The 19,368-nt window shown below is 38.1% G+C and overlaps 1 protein-coding gene across 1 annotated transcript in view; it reads left to right on the forward strand.

The window, feature by feature from the left end:
- The window catches only part of ATP10D (ATPase phospholipid transporting 10D (putative)), a 124,670-nt gene that overhangs the window by 36,068 nt on the left and 69,234 nt on the right, over positions 1-19,368 (forward strand). The window contains exons 3-5 of the mRNA XM_052642271.1: positions 2,014-2,208; positions 16,733-16,937; positions 19,197-19,282. Coding sequence (XP_052498231.1) covers positions 2,014-2,208; positions 16,733-16,937; positions 19,197-19,282 — 486 coding nt within the window. The remainder of the gene's footprint in view (positions 1-2,013; positions 2,209-16,732; positions 16,938-19,196; positions 19,283-19,368) is intronic.

Raw genomic sequence — 19,368 nt, forward strand, 5'->3', positions numbered from 1 at the left:
TCTGGGTCCCAGTTACAGTACATGGGATCTTAAATCTTCATTGTGGCATAAGGAATCTTTACTTGCAGCATGTGGGATCTTGTTCCCTGACCAGGGATTGAACCCAGGCACCTTGCATTGGGAGCAGGGAGTCTTAGCCACTAGCTCCTAGCTTTTTCTTCCTCATAAAAGGAGGAAATAGAGCTCTGAAGTAAATACAGATGTAAGCGGTAAGATGAGGTAAAGCAGATATAATTCAGTGTAATATGTATTTACTGAAGCCCTTTCATCAGGTTAAGTATTGAAGGAAATGCAAGGTTACATGAAGCTTCTTTCCTTATGGAGTCTTATATTTAGCAAGGGCAGCAAGATGTGCATACAATGAAAAGACACAGCGGATGTGATGAGTGCTATAAGGTGCTGCCAACCAGGATGGAAGCCTCAAAAAGAGAAATACTACTATTAGCCAGAGCAATAGAAAGAAAGTGGCATGTGAAGTTAATTATGAAGGTTGAGATTTTCAAGGCAGAGATATCTGTAAAGCACATTTCAGATGGAGGAAGGAATACAAAGAAAAGCAGAATGGCAATGGCATGGAAGATTTGCTGGAGGCCTGGGAAGTAGTCCTCTGTGACTGGTACTGTTAGAGGCTAATTGAAAGCAGGATAGAACATTTAGGAAGCTGCTGCATACATCTTGGCAAGCTGTAATAGAGACCTGAACGTAGAACAATGTGGGGATGAAAAAGAGGATAATCTGTTACAAATACTATGGATAGATGTAAGGAATAAGTGAAAGGAGTGAAAAGATGATGTGAGCAAATTGAGTTATGATGACCAGGATTATTAAGAGAAAAAAGAAAGACAGGAACAACAAGAAGGTTGGCTCAAAGGTTATGTTGTTTGGTAAATGTTGAGTTTGAGATGCTAATGTGAGTATAGAGATTCTCAGCATTTATTGCTATTTTTTCCAGTATTATTCATTTCATATATATTCATCCTCATTTTTTAATCTCTGTATATTCCATGCAGTTATGGAACAGTGGATATGGTTAAAGAACAGATGTGAATTTGTTGAATTAATGGTTTTAACTACTGTGGATGTTTCTGTCTTGTATGGAGTTTGCAGTTGTGCCCATGATAGAATTAGAACCTGAACAGAGTTCAGGGCCCGGTCCTATACATCTAGATGCAGTTAGCTTGGTGTGCTGCAGTCCATGGGGTTGCAAAGAGTCAGACATGACTGAGCGACGGAACTGAACTGTACATGCAAATCACTGAAGCCACAGAAGAAGCAAAAAGGGTTGCAAGTAGCCAAAATTTCAGGGGAAGAGGAATTGGAGGTGAGAAATGAGGAATATGTGTAGATTATTTTGAGAAGTTTGGCCGTGGGAAAAATAAGTGATAAAAATTCAAGGGACCATGCAAAGTTGAGATTTAGTTTCTTTCTTTTAAGGAAAAAGGCTGCTTGCATTTGCCTTAGGGTCCAGTGGGAAATATTTGATCATATAAAAGAGAGAAGTAGTTCCTTAAAAAGTAGTTCTCAGTAATGTGAAAGCAGAAATGGAAGCGTTGATCTCAGGGAAAAATAAACCCTCAGGATTTTCTAATTATTTTGAACCTTGTTTGAATCTAATGTTTGGACAATCAAGTTAACTTCGGAACATTAGAGTTAATTTTTTGTTTTTGCAATGTATTAACTTTGAATTTCCTCTTAAGTTTTTTGAACTTTTGAAAAGAAAGTAGTACTTCCTATTGTGCTTTATTATGTTACACAACTCACAATAGTCACACTGCAATATTGACTGTAATAGATTTAATGAATGATACCTCATATTTATTAGAGTATGTCCAACCAGATGTCTGCAGGGATAATAAATTGTTAATTCAGATGTTAGATTTCACTAGTTCTGTTTTGTAGCATCCAAAATCAACTGATAGAAACTTGTGGGAAAACACCATCAGGTCTTTGGCCTCTTTTGTTCCAGGCTTTGCTTGCTTTGTTAACACCTCCTTGTGTGTGTTTGGGTTTCAGAGTCGCCAATTTATATTTCCTGTTTCTAGTTGTTCTGAACTGGGTGCCTTTGGTAGAAGCCTTCCAAAAAGAAATTACTATGCTGCCGCTGGTGGTTGTCCTTACAATTATTGCAATTAAAGATGGCTTGGAAGATTACCGAAAATACAAAATTGACAAACAGATCAACAACCTAGTAACAAAAGTTTATAGTAGGTAAGTGTAACAGAAGCTATGCTGGGGAATATACATGCATCATTTAGAAACATGCAGAATGTTACTCTCCACCCCTTAGATGTGACTAGGACACTTTTGGGGGTAGGATGGTGTTTTTAACTAATGTTTATTAAAATTCGAGTGCATTTAAATCAGGATCATAGGAAAACAATAAACACATTAAACCATTGTCAACCAGATGTTGATAAAGTAAAAGCTTCTATAATTTAGGTATAAGTAGAGCTGAAAGAATTAAACTTCAAACCATAAGAAGGAAAGCAAGCAGATAGCTTTTAACCCTAGATATTTACAATTTGGGATTAAGAGGATGGGACATGAAATATATGAATGAATATGAAAAACGAGATGGGATATGAGAGAAGGTGAGTTTCTTGTGGAGGAAAGGAATTGTGAGATACAGAGAAGTGCATTCTTTTTTGTAAACAAAGCAAGAAGCCTATAAAACCCTTCCTGTTGCAGCAGCAACTGAGGGCATTCATAATAGGAAGACTTATAAGCATACTTGCTCTGTTGGAGACTTCTATTTCAGGTATTTATGAAATAGCCTGTGTAGCCAGGAGTGAAGTCCATTAAGGTGAGTGTTTAACTGTGCTGTATATTAATGACTACATTTACAAACTGTGTCCAGAGACAACTATTTATAATGCTGTGATGTGTTCCTTGAAGTCATACATATTGTGTGTGGTAGGGAAACATAGGAGGGTTTACAAAATTGGGATTGTACTACATATATTGTTTTTATTCTATTATTTTAGCCTAATTTACATCATAAATATTTCCCCTGTCTTTATCCATCAAGAAGGCTCTTTTAATAGCTGCATTGTAATAAGACTCTAAGACAATTTAAATATTTCCCATATTTATATAATTTTGAAAATGTATCAGTACATATTCTTACACAGAAGTATTGAAGATCTATGATGATTTCCCCATTATAATTAGGAATGGAATTAATATATCAAAGAGGAGAATATATTTTTTAATTTATTAAAGTATAGTTATATTCATTTCTACTGTACAGCAGATTCAGTTATGCATATATAGACATTGTTTTTCATATTCTTTTCCATTTTGACTTATTATAGTGCTTCCCTGTAGTTCACTTGGTAAGTGATTTATTATAGAATATCAAATATAGTTCCCTGTGCTATACAGTGGGACCTTGTTATTTATCCATTCTATAAATAATAGTTTGTATCAGCTAATCTCAAACTCTGAATCCTTCTTTCTCCCACCCTCCTCCTCTTTGGCATCCACAAGTTTGTTCTCTGTGTCTGGGAGTCTGTTTCTATTTCACAGATAAATTCATTTGTGTTATATTGTAGATTCCATATATAAGTGATATATCTTTTTCTTTCTGACTTACTTCACTTAGTATGATCTCCACCTGCATCCATGTTGCTGTAAATGGCATTATTTCATTCTTTTTATGACTGAGTAGTATTGCATTGTGTGTATATGTATGTGTGAATATACACATTTTACCTTCTTTATCCATTTGTCAGTAGACGCTTAGGTTACTTCCGTGTCTTGGCTATTGTAAAAAGAGTGTTGCTATGAACATTGGGATGCATTGTATCTTTTCAGATTACTATTTTCTGTGGATATATGCCTAAGAGTGGGATTGCTGGATTGTATGGTATCTCTATTTTTAGTTTTTTAAGGAACCGCTATACTGGTTGCATTAATTTACGTTCCCACCAACAGCGTAGGACGGTTCCCTTTTCAAGGAGCAATATTTTTAAGTCCTTATTCATATGGCTTTTGTGAATGCCAATGCCAGGTTTATAAGGTTAATTCTCTGAAGTTCCTTTTCATGAGAAATGTATCTACTTAAAAGTTATCATTAAGGATAGAGTTATGAAATTCTCATTGTGTTTGCTGCTTTACAAATAAGGTTTTGGTGTCACTTTTTTTCATTCAGAGTTTGGAAAGTTTATGGAGTATTCTGAGCACAATGAATAGGTTAATTTGGCCTGAGGGTAGTGGCCCAGTAAAAGGGCTATAATTAGAAATAAGAGGATCCCCTGGTGACTCGGCGGTAAAGAATTCACCTGCCAGTGCAGGAGATGTGGGTTCAGTCCTTGGGTGAGGAAGATGCCCCAGAGAAAGAAATGGCAACCTATTGCAGTATTCTTGCCTGGGAAATCCTATGGACAGAGGAGCCTGGCAGGCCACAGTTCTTGGGTTGCAAAGAGTCAAACATGACTTAGCGACTAAAGAACAACAATAAGAAATAAAAGGGGAGTTTGAGGCCTGCTATGGAGGGATGTCATGCCCAGGCTACTGCTTACACACTGAATAAAAGAGCTCTCCAGAGAAATACAATCAATAGGAATAAGATTTATTGTAAGGAATTGGCTCATGGGATTGTGGAGGCTAAGAAGTCCTTTTGCGACTCTTTGGGACCCCATGGATTGTAGCCTGCCAGAGAATTGTCTGTCGTGTAGTTTGAAGGCCAGAGAGTGTTGGTGTAGATTGCAATCCATGTCTGCAGGCCTGAGAACCAGGAATGTCCAGGGCCGATCAGTGTACCAGATCAGTCAGGCAGACAGTGAGTTCAGCCTTCCTTCGCCTTTTTGTTCTATTCAAGCCCTCAACAAATTGGATGATGCCCACCTATACTGGGAAAGGCCATCTGCTTTACTCACTTCACCAATTCAAATGTTCATCTCTTCCAGAAACACCCCCAGAGACACCTAGAAATAATATTTAACCAGGTACCTGGGCATCCTTTCAACCAGTGAAGTTGACTCATAAAATTAACCATCACAGATATTTTCCTGGAGTGGTACAGAATCCACGTTTTGGGCCAAGAAACGGCATAGTAAAAGTTGTGGTTTAAGGAATATTGGTCAGTTCGGGTCATAAGAATGGCTTCTTTATGGATCTGCGTCTGCTAATCAATCCAGGGTACTACCAGGAGTATGTGCTAAGTGTAGGAAGGACTTCATAGACTAGATAACTGTATAGAAGGGCCCAGTGGAATTTGGTGAATTTTGTGATTTTTTTTTTTTTTCAGATTTGTAGGGTAAAATACCACAGATAGAAATAGGGAGCATTAAGTTCATCTAAGGTAGAATGAACTAGAAACAGTAGCAAGACAGGCATCCCAGAGGAATGTCCAGTGGGCAAATAGGAACATATGACAGAATTTCTGGAGGGAAGGAAAGGCTGCAGAGAGAAATTTCAAAGTCATCAGTCCGTTTAGAGGGGATTCTTAGGAGTTTGACTTAAATCCTCAAGGGAGAACATGGAATGAGGTAGAAGACTGAGGTTTGAGTTCAAAGGTAGGCACCTATTTCAGCCTTTGGAGAAACTTCACAGGTACTGTTTGACAGGTGCTACTCTTCTGAGATCCCAAAGCATGTGGCATATTTCTTGGGTTGACTTCAGTGCTCTGATACAGAGCCAACATTCATAAGAGAGTAATTCCTAATCTGTCAAACTTATAAAATAACCTGTTATATTTTAGTTTGCAAGTCAGAATAAAAGATATCTCGGTTTAAAAGCATAGTTTTAAACCGAGAAGTAAACAGAAGTATATTCTGAACAAATTTAAGGCTCACTTGACTGACAAAGAGTTCAACCAGATGGCATAATTTTTTTGTTGTTGTTTTGGGAGAAAAATAACTCAAAGCCTTGTCCTGATGATAGAGCTGTCTTTCATTTTATATGAGCAAATGAAGAGGGAAGGCTTCTCTGAAGAAGTGATACTTAAGCTGATATATGTAGAAATCTGAATTTTGTTTATTAGAATTATTCAGTGGCTTTCCCAAAATTTGTTTTAAAGACTTATTGAAGCAAAGGAACTTTTTTTCTCTTTTGTGAGATGCTGTATATGCTCTGTGTGTGTTTATTAGTTGTTCCGTCGTGTGCAACTCTTTGTGACCCTGTGGACTGTGTAGCCTGCCAGGTTCCTCTGTCCATGGAATTCTCCAGGCAAGAATACTGGAGTGGGTTGCCATTCCCATCTCCAGGGTATCTTCCCCACCCAGGGATTGAACCCTGGTCTCTCTCACTGCAGGCAGATTCTTTACCATCTGAGCCACCAGGGAAATCCCAAAGATGCTGTGAACTGTACTTAAATAAGAAAATATTCTCTTTTTTCTTATATAGTCTAAGGGGAACCAGAAAAAAATGATGTGTTGTATAGAAAAATAAAATATTAAAAGGCCATGGTTTTTAAATTCATAGACCACTTTACTGAAACAGTGCTATGAATCATTTAGTGACGTTTAAATGCTTTCATATGCCAGGGACAGAGAGATGAAATGCTGATACAATCTCTGCCTTCAAAACATGGCTACAGGAAGTGGAATTTTACAGTGATTATCTGAAGGACAAATTCCAAATTATAACCAATTTTACGATTACTCAGTATCAAATTTAGCAAATGGAGAGAATATTTCTTATATATTTTTAAATACAAATTCTTGTACATAAATTCTAATTTTTAGTGTGAGGTTAGAGTTGATGCTGTATATTTCCCTTTTAGGGTTGCTCTAAACAGTTCTGATTCTCATACTTAGTAGCCGTATAGTCTTGGGAAAAATTATGTAAACTAGCTAAATTCCAGTTTCTTTCATTATGAATAAAATAGGACCAAACAGTAAGCATAGCACCTACCCCTTTCTAAGTGCTAAGTAGTGTGCTCAGTCACCTGTTTGTGTCCGACTCTTTGTGACCTGGACTGTAGCCTGCCAGGCCCCTCTGTCCACGGGGATTCTCCAGGCAAGAATACTAGAGTGGGTTGCCATTATCTCCTCCAGCGGATCTTCCCAACCCAGGGATCGAACCCAGGTCTCCTGCATTGTAGGCAGATTCTTTACCATCTGAGCCACCAGGGAAGCCCACTAAGTAAAAATTAGCTATTACAATTATTGTAGGTTAATAACAACTATAAGCTAGAGTCTGTATTTGTTACATGATCAAGTCATTTAATCAATAATTGAGAATTTAGTAAAACACTGTGTGCTTGGTGTCTCAGTTGCGTTCAACTCTTTATGGCCCCATGGTCCGTAGCCTGCCAGGCTTCTCTGTCCATGAAATTTTCCTGGCAAGAATACTGGAGTGGGTTGCCATTTCCTCCTCTAGGGGATCTTCCCAAATAGGGATCAAACTCACGTCTCTCTCATCTCCTGCACTGGCAGGCAGATTCTTTACCACTGCACTACTTGGGAGCCCCTTTATTACAATTTCCTAATGGGAGACATGGTACAGTTTTTTCCTCAGGTGTCCTTTGGATCTGTTCTAGATGATTTGCATATAAACTTGAAGATGAGAGGCAATATTCTTTTCAGTTATTTTAAAGTCTAGTCTGAGATATCATTTTATGATTGCATTTCATAATAGAATCTGGTAATTCTTTTTCATTTATTAACTGGTATTCTATGTAATTTGCCTATTTTTTGGTGTTGTAGAAGAAATAATGCTTATATTCCAATGCCTACCCCTCACTGTTCTTGGAACAAATTATAAGAATATAGAGAAATAAAGATTGTCTGTTTATTGCTATTCATTTAAGTTAATGTACTAACTTAAATTCCTGTGAAATACAAAGAAATTACTTTAAAGTACTAATTATTTCTCAGTAAAAGTAAGTTGAAAATATGGGGTCATTAAACTTTGCAAGCTTTTGCAAGAAGCATTAACATTTTTATGCAGATAATTTGTTTCTCATTTGTGAGACTGGTCTTTCACAAGGTGCTTAATTTTATTTGGGAAAGTATCATTGGGAAATAACAAATGCTAGAACAGAAAGTAAACATTTAAACCCTATTATACCTCAATTAAGTTAGAATGAACTATTATCAAAAACTTCACATTCTTAAGATTGCCTTTAAAATGGCAGCCATTTGGTAAGGTTTTAAGATTTGCTTCAAGTATATTAGAAGCGTGTTGAAAATAATGCTATTAATCATCTGACAAATTTAGGTGCATACTGTGTTGCAGGCTCTGAGAGATTGAGGTTTAAACAAAAAAACAAAGTGCCTGCCATCCAAGAACTTGCATTGTTTTCTGATCTTTAAAAATCACCGTATTGTTGGTGTTTCGGTGTGTGCTTCAGTTCAGTCAGTTCAGTTCCGTTGCTCAGTCGTGTCCGACTCTTTGTGACCCCATGAACCGCAGCACACCAGGCCTCCCTGTCCATCACCAACTCCCAGAGTTTACCCAAACTCATGTCCATTGAGTCCGTGATGCCATCCAACCATCTCATCCTCTGTTGTCCCCTTCTCCTCCTGCCTTGTCTTAGTCGTGTCTAACTCTTGCAACCCTTTGGACTGCAGCCCTCCAGACTTCTCTGTCCATGGGATTTTTTTAGCAGGAATACTGGGGTGGGTTGCCATTTCCCTCTCCAAGAGATGTTCCCAACCCAGGAATCGAATTGGCGTCTCCCATGTCTCCTGCATTGCAGGCGGAGTCTTTACCCATTGAGCCATTTGCGATGTTGGGAGTTTTAAAATACTAGGTGATGTTAATATTTTAGATTATCTCAGAAATCCATGGTATTTCATTATTCTTGGAACTAAATATTAGTGGCCTTCTAAGGTATTAACCTTATTTATGTGTGACAGTTTCTAAAATAGTTCTTGAAATTCACTTTCTAATACATGGTTAATCAATATTCTGTTTGGTGGTCATTGATAAGTTGTTATAACTGGGAGTAAAGTCCAGTATTTGAGAGGTGGACTCTGGAGCTACTTGCCTTGTTTTAATCCCAGAAATACTAGAAACTTAACCTGCCTAAGCCAGTTTTTCTCGTTTGTAAGAGGTGGGGAGTGGGACATAGGGCATTCATAGTACCAACTACATAACATTGATATAAAAATTAAATGATTTATGAATGGATAAAGCCTCCAATAAATGTCTGGGTTGGTCATAACTTTCCTTCCAAAGAGTACCTGTCTTTTAATTTCATGGCTGCAGTCACCATCTGCAGTGATTTTGGAGTCCCCCAAAATAAAGTCAGTTACCTAGACAGCATATTAAAAAGCAGAGACATTACTTTGTCAACAGAGGTCTGTCTAGTCAAGGCTATGGTTTTTCCGGTAGTCATGTATGGATGTGAGAGTTGGACTATAAAGAAAGCTGAGCATCAAAGAATTGATACTTTTGAATTATGGTGTTGGAGAAGACTCTTGAGAGTCCCTTGGACTGCAAGGAGATTCAACGTAAAGGAGATCAGGCCTGGGTGTTCATTGGAAGGACTGATGTTGAAGCTGAAACTCCAATACTTTGGCCACCTGATGCAAAGAGCTGGCTCATTTGAAAAGACCCTGATGCTGGGAAGGATTGAGGGCAGGTGGAGAAGTCCCCTTCTCTCACAGAGAATGAGATAGTTGGATGGCATCACCAACTCATTGAACATGGGTTTGGATGAACCCTGAGAATTGGTAATGGACAGAGGGTCCTGGTGTGCTACGGTTCATGGGGTCACAAAGAGTCGGACACGACTGAGCAACTGAACTGAAGCAATAAATCTGAGCTGCTCTGTGCCAGTGATATTCATTATATAAATTGTTTTTAGTGTTTTTTTCAGAGAAGTACTGATGAACGTCAAAAAGAAAAATTCATTCATAATCCCACTCTTTCTTTAGATTCGTTAAAGTAGGAAGTAGCAGTCCACATTTTCCACCTTTTCACCTCTCTGCAGCCAACTCCCACCAGTGGAATTACTATTACTAATCGAATATATTCTTCCCAAATTTCCCCAGTGCTTATGCATTGACATAAAAGCTGGGTGACATTGAACAAAATCGGTCTAGAAGCAAAATGGGCAGCTTTCCTCAGCAATCAATACAAAGAAATGGAAGCAATAGGAAAGCAAATGGGAAAGTCTAGAGATCTCTTCAAGAAAATTTGAGATACCAAGGGACTATTTCATGCAAAGATAGGCCCAGTAAAGGACAGAAATGGTATGGACCTAACAGAAGCTGAAGATATTAAGAAGAGGTGGCAAGAATACACAGAAGAACTGTACAAAAAAGATCTTCACGACCCAGATGATCACGATGATGTGATCACCAACCTAGAGCCAGACATTCTGGAATGCGAAGTCAAGTGCGCCTTAGGAAGCATCACTACAAACAAACCTAGTGGAGGTGATGGAATTCCAGTTGAGCTGTTTCAAATCCTGAAAGATGATGCTGTGAAAGTGCTTCACTCAATATGCCAGCAAATTTGGAAATTGCAGCAGTGGCCACAGGACTGGAAAAGGTCAGCTTTCACTCGAATCCCAAAGAAAGGCAATGCCAATAATGCTCAAACTACCACACAGTTGCACTTATCTCACACACTAGTCAAGTAATGCTCAAAATTCTCCAAGCCAGGCTTTAATAGTACGTGAACCAAGAACTTTCAGATGTTCAAGCTGGATTTAGAAAAGGCAGAGGAACCAGAGACCAAATTGCCAACATCCATTGGATCATCAAAAAAGCAAGAGAGATCCAGAAAAACATCTATTTCTGCTTTATTGACTATGCCAAAGCCTTAGAATGTGTGAATCACAATAAACTGTGGAAAATTCTGGAAGAGATGGGAATACCAGACCACCTGACCTGCCTCCTGAGAAATCTGTATGCATGTCAAAAAGCAACAGTTAAAACTGGATATGGAAGAACAGACTGGTTCCAAATAGGAAAAGGAGTATGTCAAGGCTGTATATTGTCACCCTGCTTATTTAAGTTTTATGCAGAGTATATCATGAGAAATGCAGGGCTAGAAGAAGCACAAACAAATCAAGATTGCCAGGAGAGATATCAATAACCTCAGATATGCAGAGGGTACCACCCTTATGGCAGAAAGCAAAGAAGAACTAAAGAGCCTCTTGATGAAAGTGAAAGAGGAGAGTGAAAAAATTGGCTTAAAACTCAACATTCAGAAAACTAAGAGCAGGTCATCCGGTCCCATAATTTCATGACAAATAGATGGGGAAACAGTGGAAACAGTAACAGACTTTATTGGGCTCCAAAATCACTGCAGATGGTGACTGCAGCCATGAAATTAAAAGACACTCCTTGGAAGAAAAGCTATGCCCAACCTAGACAGCATATTAAAAAGCAGAGACTACTTTGCCAACAAAGTTCCATCTTGTCAAAGCTATGGTTTTCCCAGTAACATGTATGGATGTGAGAGCTGGACTATAAAGAAAGCTGAGAGCCAAAGAATTGATGCTTTTGAACTCTGGTGATGGAGAATACTCTTGAGAGTCCCTTGGACAGCAAGGAGATCCGACCAGCCCGTCCTAAAGGAAGTCAGTCCTGAATATTCATTGGAAGGACTGATGTTGAAGCTTTGGCCACCTGATGCGAAGAACGACTCATTGGAAAAGACCCTGATGCTGGGAAAGATTGAAGGCAGGTGGAGAAGGGGACGACAGAGGATGAGATGGTTAGAAGGTATCACTGACTCAGTGGACATCAGTTTGAGTAAACTCCAGGAGTTTGTGATGGACAGGGAGTCCTGGCATGTTGCAGTCCATGGGGTCGAAGAGAGTTGGAGATGACTGAGAGAATGGACTGAGCTGATTGAGTTAACCTGAAGGATGGATTATAAGTGCCATATCCTAAACGGTGAGAGTAATATTGAAGCAACAAATAACAAGTAGATGCAGGAAATTCTAGCTGTAGATTTAGGCTGTGAGAGAAGAAGAAAGTTTGTGCTAGTTTTAGTTCTATGTCCAAGAAGGAAATAAACCTCATTTAGCGTCTACCACATTGATATATTCTCAAAGCTAGTTAAGATTGGCAATGAACATTGTTGCTTAGCTTGCAGTTTTAAAACATCGTACACACCCATACCCTGTGGCGTTATGCCTCCACTGTCACTCTTGACAGTTACACCATCCCACTTTCTTCACATGACTCTAGATCATCCTGCAGGATGCACCTCCTCCAGAGGTCAATGTCCCGGCTATTTGCTCCCAAAAGAGCCTGTGCGTACCTATCGTATAAAATTGCTGTTTGTGGTTCTTTTTCACATTTTGACTATAGCTTTCTAGGGGAATGACAATAACTTAATCACTTTTGTATTCTTAGCATCTAACATGGTAACTGGCATAAATTAAGATCAGTATGGCTCAGTGGTAAAGAATCTGCAGGATACACAGGTTCAATCCCTGGGTTGGGAAGATCCCCTGAAGGCGGAAATGGTAACCTACATCAGTAGTCTTGCCTGGAAAATCCCATGGACAGAAGAGCCTGATGGGCTCCAGTCCATGAGGCCTCAGAGAATCGGGTACCACTGAGTGACTAAGCACACACGCAGCCAGCTACTGGGGACATTAGCCACTTTTTAAAATCGAGTATGAACTCCAAATGGGGAATAGTGAAGTTCATTCAGTTGTAAAATTAACCTCATTTGGATTTTGTTCCAATGTAGAGTGGAGAGTAAATAAATTTGTCCCTTAGAAGATTTCTATTTTTAGGTTTGAAAGAAAAATAAAATCCTTAACGCTAGTATTCAAGTCTGTCTTCTCTCCCTACTCTCACAAATTCTCAGCAACTTTCCTTACACCTTTCTTCATAGAAAAAGTAGAGGTCATTAAGCATGAACCAGGTGTCTCAATTCCTGCTTATGTCATCTTCAGCTGCTTTCTTCTGACTTTACATGAAGCAGTAACTCCCTTCCTTGTAATAGTAGTCCTTTCATCTGTGTTCTTAATTCCATTCCTTGTTACTTCTCGATCGCTTCAACCAACACTGCCCGTTCTCTCTCCTCTCCCCTACCTTGCCTTCTCCATGGGCTTCTTCCTTGCATGCTGTGTGTGTGTGTGTCCAGTTCTCCTTTTTTTTTCTGCCCGGTTCTTTCATCCTTGCTGTCCTTTGCCTTCCCTTCCCTTGCAGTGGCTACTTTCACCCTTTATTCCTTTCAGAGCTAAACTTCATGAAGTAGACTCCTCCTTCAACTTCTAATCATGCCTTAACCCACTGGAGGTCTCACTTTCTTCTTTACTCTCCATGTCAACAACTTTCATATTCCCTACTTAATAGCAGACATCCTAATAACCACATACCACAGACATGATCCCTTTGTGGCTTTTGTTACTCTGATAACTCCCTTTTTAAAAAAAATTTTAGTTGAAGGATAATTGCTTTACAGAATTTTGTTGGTTTCTTCCAGACATCAACATGAATCAGCCATAGGTATACATATATCCCCTCCCTCTTGAACCTCCCCCCAATCTTCCTCCCCATCCCACCTCTCTAGGTTGTTACAGAGTACCTGTTTGAGTTCCCTGAGTCATACAGCAAGTTCCCAGTTGGCTATCTATTTTACATATAGTAATGTAAGTTTCCATGTTACTCACTCCATACATCCCACCCTCTCCTTCTTCCCTCCCTCCACCCACCATGTCCATAAGTCTGTTCTCTATATCTGTGTCTCCACTGCTGTTCTGCAAATAATTCCATCAGTATCAGCTTTCTAGATTCCATATATATACATTAGTATACAACATTTATCCTTATTTTTCTGACTTCACTCTGTATAACAGGCTCTAGGTTCCTTCCATCTCATTAGAACTGACTCAAATTGTTCCTTTTTATGGCTGAGTAACATTCCATTGTATATATGTACCACAGCTGCTTTATCCATTCATCTGTTAATGGATATCTAGGTTGTCACCATGTTCTAGCTGTTGTAAACAGTAAATATTTTGAAATTTCCTTCTTTCTTGATTTCTCCAACATTTCCTCTTGAATCTTACTTCACTTCTCTATCACCTTGAAGTCTCTTTCCCTAAGGAATCTCATATCCTTCAGTCCAGTTCAGTTCAGTTGCTCAGTCGTGTCCAACTCTTTGCGACCCCATGAATCGCAGCACACGAGGCCTCCCTGTCCATCACCAACTCCCAGAGTTCACTCAGACTCCTGTCCATCAAGTCGGTGATGCCATCCAGCCATCTCATCCTCTGTCATCCCCTTTTCCTCCTGCCCTCAATCCCTCCCAGCATCAGAGTCTTTCTAATGAGTCAACTCTTCGCATGAGGTGGCCAAAGTACTGGAGTTTCAGCTTTAGCATCATTCCTTCCAAAGAACACCCAGGACTGATCTCCTTTAGAATGGACTGGTTGGATCTCCTTGCCTGGTGTCAGTTGCTCTCTCTGTGCCTAGGATTTGTAGGTACTGTATTTCTACTTGTGAACTTCTGATCAAAACCCTCAAAATGCTGGACTTCTTCAATTTTATATCCTACTTAAAACTTTTTAAACTAGATTTATTATCTTCCCCTTGATGCATCCAGTTACTTCTAAAACCTGGGACATGGTAAAAAAAAAAAAAAAAAGTACCATTCACCATGAAGGTTTGAAACCACAGCATCATCCTTGATAACTTTTTTTTGTATAATAAGTCAGAATACTTGTCTCTAATACCCAAATATGTCTTGATTTAATCTCATTTTATCCATCCTTTTTGTTACTGTCTTGATTGTAATCATCTTTATCCCTCCCCTGAATTATTTCAATATTTTTCCATTGGTTTCTTGCCATTCCTATTCTAACCAGCCTGCCACCCAATAGTCCATCCATTACTCTGCAGCAGGATTTAGCAAGTAAAAATAGGATCATATTCTTCTATGAACCTTTAGTGATTTTCCAGTCTTTTTTTTTTTTTTTATGAAATGAAAATCCTTATTTCTAGGAATGGCAGTAGGACTGAACCTTCAAAATATGATTCCTGCCTACCTGTTGGGTCTTCTGTTTCTTCCCTCCATGGAAGAGTAAACTGATATAGTCAAACACTAAAGAAAAACTGTTAAACCATTGATTTATCTTTCGTGGTAAACTAACAAACTCTTCAGGTAATTAAGGAATTCTTTTAGTTGGATTCAACTTTGTACATAAGGTATTTTGCGAGAATATATCCTGAAAATATTCTTCTTAGGTAGCCCTTTGGATGAATTATTTCTTGAAATAACAATATAATTCTGTGTAGCAGAAGTATATAAGTGTTGGCTTCATGTGGCATTTCTATTTAATATGATGCATTCATTTTTAATATATAGGTCATATAGCTTTTAGAATATAGCTATCTCCTAAGCTTCTTGACAATGAATTTGAATATTTAGCTCCATAATAGAAAATCTTTACTTTAAAAATAAGTGCCTTTTTATGACAAGTAATAGTTCTTTACAGATACATGGGAGACAATAAGGAAATGAGACAGATCTTTTTAGACCTTGTTGGAATCATTGGATGCGAAATGCTGCTTAACGAGTTACATGGTTTTCTGTGATACACATTTCCTATTCTACTCTTAAGGAAAATACTTCGTGGAATCCAATTCATGCCATTTTTTTATGAAAAGGCATGAAAACTTTGGTAAAACTTTAACACAAACCAGGACATTTAAGGCAAATCAACCTCAATTAATGTGCCTTTCTTTTAAAAGAATTGAATATATAGAATGAAAAACTGCACTTTCAGAAAGGGTTAAAAATTCTCATTTTCCTTTCTAGGGATCAGCTATAGCCAACTCAGAACTGTTTTAACCAGTATTTCTATTAAATGATAATTGGGGGTGTTAATGGGGTGCCCAGGTGGCTCAGTAGTAGAGAATCCGCCTGCCAATGCAGGAGATGTAGGAAACGGGTTCAATCCCTGCATTGGGAAGATTCCCTGGAAAAGGAAATGGCAACACACTCCAGTATGCTTGCCTGGGAAATCCTATGGACAGAGTCTGGCAGGCTAAAGTCCATGGAGTCGCAAAGAGTTGGACACAACTTAGTGACTGAATACATACACTGCGAGTGTTAATATGCTGGTATAATGATTTTTCAAATGTCTGGGTATTTATTTTACTTCTTTTGAGTTTATTTTACTCATCCTATCTACCAGATGAGAAGCTTTCCAAGAGCAGATAATGTGTCTTATGCACTTTTGGATCCTTGATACCTGACATGGAGAGCACACAGGAATTGCTTCATTTATGAATAAACCCATCCAGTGTCAATTTTCGGAGAAGGCAGTGGCACCCCACTCCAGTACTCTTGCCTGGAAAATCCCATGGATGGAGGAGCCTGGTAGGCTGCAGTCCATGGGGTCGCGAAGAGTTGGACACAACTGAGCGACTTCACTTTCACTTTTCACTTTCATGCATTGGAGAAGGAAATGGCAACCCACTCCAGTGTTCTTGCCTGGAGAATCCCAGGGACGGTGGAGCCTGGTGGGTTGCCGTCTATGGGTTGCACAGAGTCGGACACGACTGAAGCGACTTAGCAGCAGCAGTGATAATTTTAATTTCATTCCAGAATCACTCAATTAACATAATAGTTCAGAATCTCACAGGAAAAAATTGAAAAAATATTTTTTTGTATGCTTAGTAACTAAATTTTCAGATGAAGCAAGTTGTGGAATTTAAGTTTTACAAATTCTCTGGCTTCTCCTTTTAGCATTAAACCGATTAAAATCACCCTAATACTTTAAATTATAAACTAAAAAAAACTATTTGAGTTTTTGGCTTGAGATTCTTTTTAAACTTTTTTTTTTTTTCAATTTTAGGAAAGAGAAAAAGTATGTGGACAGATGCTGGAAAGATGTTACTGTTGGGGACTTTATTCACCTTTCCTGCAATGAGGTCATTCCTGCAGATATGGTTTTACTCTTTTCTACTGATCCAGATGGAATCTGTCACATTGAGACTTCTGGTCTTGATGGAGAGAGCAATTTAAAACAGAAGCAGGTGGTTCGGAGATATGCAGAGCAGGTAAAAAATGTGTTCTCCATTGGTGATATTAACATTTTCTTTTCAGAAGATGACTGAGCTCATTTTCACAAGTACAGATAAAGAGATGTTTCAAATTTATTTTTACCTTTACAAAATAGAAGTCTCGAGGGCTTAATGTAATTCCAGATATCAGTAGAAGTGTGCCATATTTCATAGATAATAGGATATAATGACTTCAGAGTTCAGACATTTCATTCTGACAGTCACATTTCTGGGAATTGAATTTACGAAACCTAGCAGTTTTGGAAAATTCTTTTGTAATAGAAATGATCAACTTCTGTTTTTCTTAAGCTTCTATTTGTATGTTGTTTTCTTGAAGCTGGAGATATCATTTGGTATTGTTCCTAAAATCTGGTAATTACTTATGTATCAAGGCCTTTTAAGACTTTCATAACTTCTCATGCCACAGAGCTCTGACTCTTCACGTGCTGTGGAGAGGGAAATAAGAACTTTGAATTTATATTAACACAGGTTTGAGTAAAATTGAAACAGTTCTGTCATTTAATTACTGTGTGGTTTTGGGGAGGTCACTTAAACACTTTATGCCTCAGGTGATTAAAGTGGAAATGATGACACCTCCCTCATAGCCTGTTGTATGACAGAATGAAGTAACATATATAAAAACATTGTGCAAAGTGCTTTCAGTTTTCCTTTCCTTTCTCTGGAAGCACTTAAAATAAGGTATTTTTAAATGTAACTTTTTTTTTTTTTTTACTTGAACTACTATTAAGTCATGTTTCTTACAGACCAAAAATATTGTAACCTCGTAATATCCTTATCTTTGGTAAATTCGATTTTGTCACATTAAGTCTGTTTTTCTACCTATAGATTAATTTGGATCCTCTGTGATTGTTACGCCTCTCAACTTCCTGTCATTGTCCCATTTGTAATCATTTTCACATTTAAAACATTGGTAAAAATCCTCTACCACTTGGAAATTACATACCACTAAATACCTACTTTGAGGGGTGATGCCAGTTGATTAATCAGCGTACCTTACATTCAGTTAAGGGTCGGCTCTCCAGACTCTGATGGCCTCAATTATAATCCTGACTCTAAAAACCTGCTTGTTTTGAAACCTTTAGCAAATTACTGGTCCTCTTTGTGTGTATCTTTCCTCATCTGTTAATTAGGCCTAATTATAGTATCTAGTGAAGAAGAAAATAGTTAAGATGTTTAAAGGGCATAATATAGATTTTAACTCATTAGAAGAACTCAGTAAATATCAATTATTAGCAAGCCAAATCACACGATCATATGACTCATATTTTTCAAATGTTTGCTGATAACACATATCAATATATATATATATCAATATATACTGAGATATATCAGTAGCATTTATCGTATTATCCAAAAAACCATATAAAAAAAGGAAAGGATATAAGGTTGATGTGGCTTGTTCTTAGTGAATCCATGCATTATAGAAGCCGTGCCTATTTTCTGTAAGACACTGTTTATTCACTTGTTGGTTTCATAAAGCATTTTAAAATTATTTTTTACAGAATTTTGTGAGATATATCTAGATTTAATCTAGATCTAGATTAAATTTTTAAATAAAATTTGCTGAGATTAAATGCATGCTACTTATATACATGTATGCATGCATGCTAAGTCACTTCAGTTGTGTCTGACTCTTTGTGACCCTATGGACTGTAGCCCACCAGATTCTTCTGTCTATGGGGTTCTCCAGGCAAGAATACTGGAGTGGGTTGCCATGCCCTCCTCCAGGGGATCTTCCCGAAAACAGAGATTGAACCCGTACCTCTTATGTTGCCTGCATTAGCAGGTGGGTTCTTTACCACTAGTGCCACCTGGGAGGCCTATATTACGTGTGTGTGTGTGTGCATGTGTGTGTGTATAGATATACACTTAATCTCAGAAACTACCTGTATGTTTAAAGAACAATAAGAAAAGTATTTTCAGCTTTTCAGTGTCTTCCGGATAAAAGAGTGTTTTTTATAGGAGAAGCTCCCTCCTGCAGGGAGTCCTGCATGAATTTCAGTGTACGGTTCAGGCATTCTCACCACCTGAAGATATTTATTAACCCTGTAGGACCATTCTCATCTTATCTATTCATTCATAATTATGTGTACTTTCCTTCATTTGGGTAATTTGTGACATATATTTTGTGACATGAATACCTTTTATCTTAATTGGTGAAAGGATAAACACTTAAATATCAAGATTTAACCCTTATTTTTTGTGTGCTAATTTTTCAAATATATATATTTTTAGGACTCTGAGGTTGATCCTGAGAAATTCTCCAGTAGGATAGAATGTGAAAGTCCAAACAATGACCTCAGCAGATTCCGAGGCTTCCTGTGAGTGATACAAGACTTTCCTATGTGGGTGTGAGTGGAATTGTATGTTGCAGTTATATTTAACTAAAAAGAAAAAAAACCCAAAA

The sequence above is a fragment of the Budorcas taxicolor genome, chromosome 6 (genome assembly GCF_023091745.1).
Source record: "Budorcas taxicolor isolate Tak-1 chromosome 6, Takin1.1, whole genome shotgun sequence".
Taxonomy (NCBI): Eukaryota; Metazoa; Chordata; class Mammalia; order Artiodactyla; family Bovidae; genus Budorcas; species Budorcas taxicolor.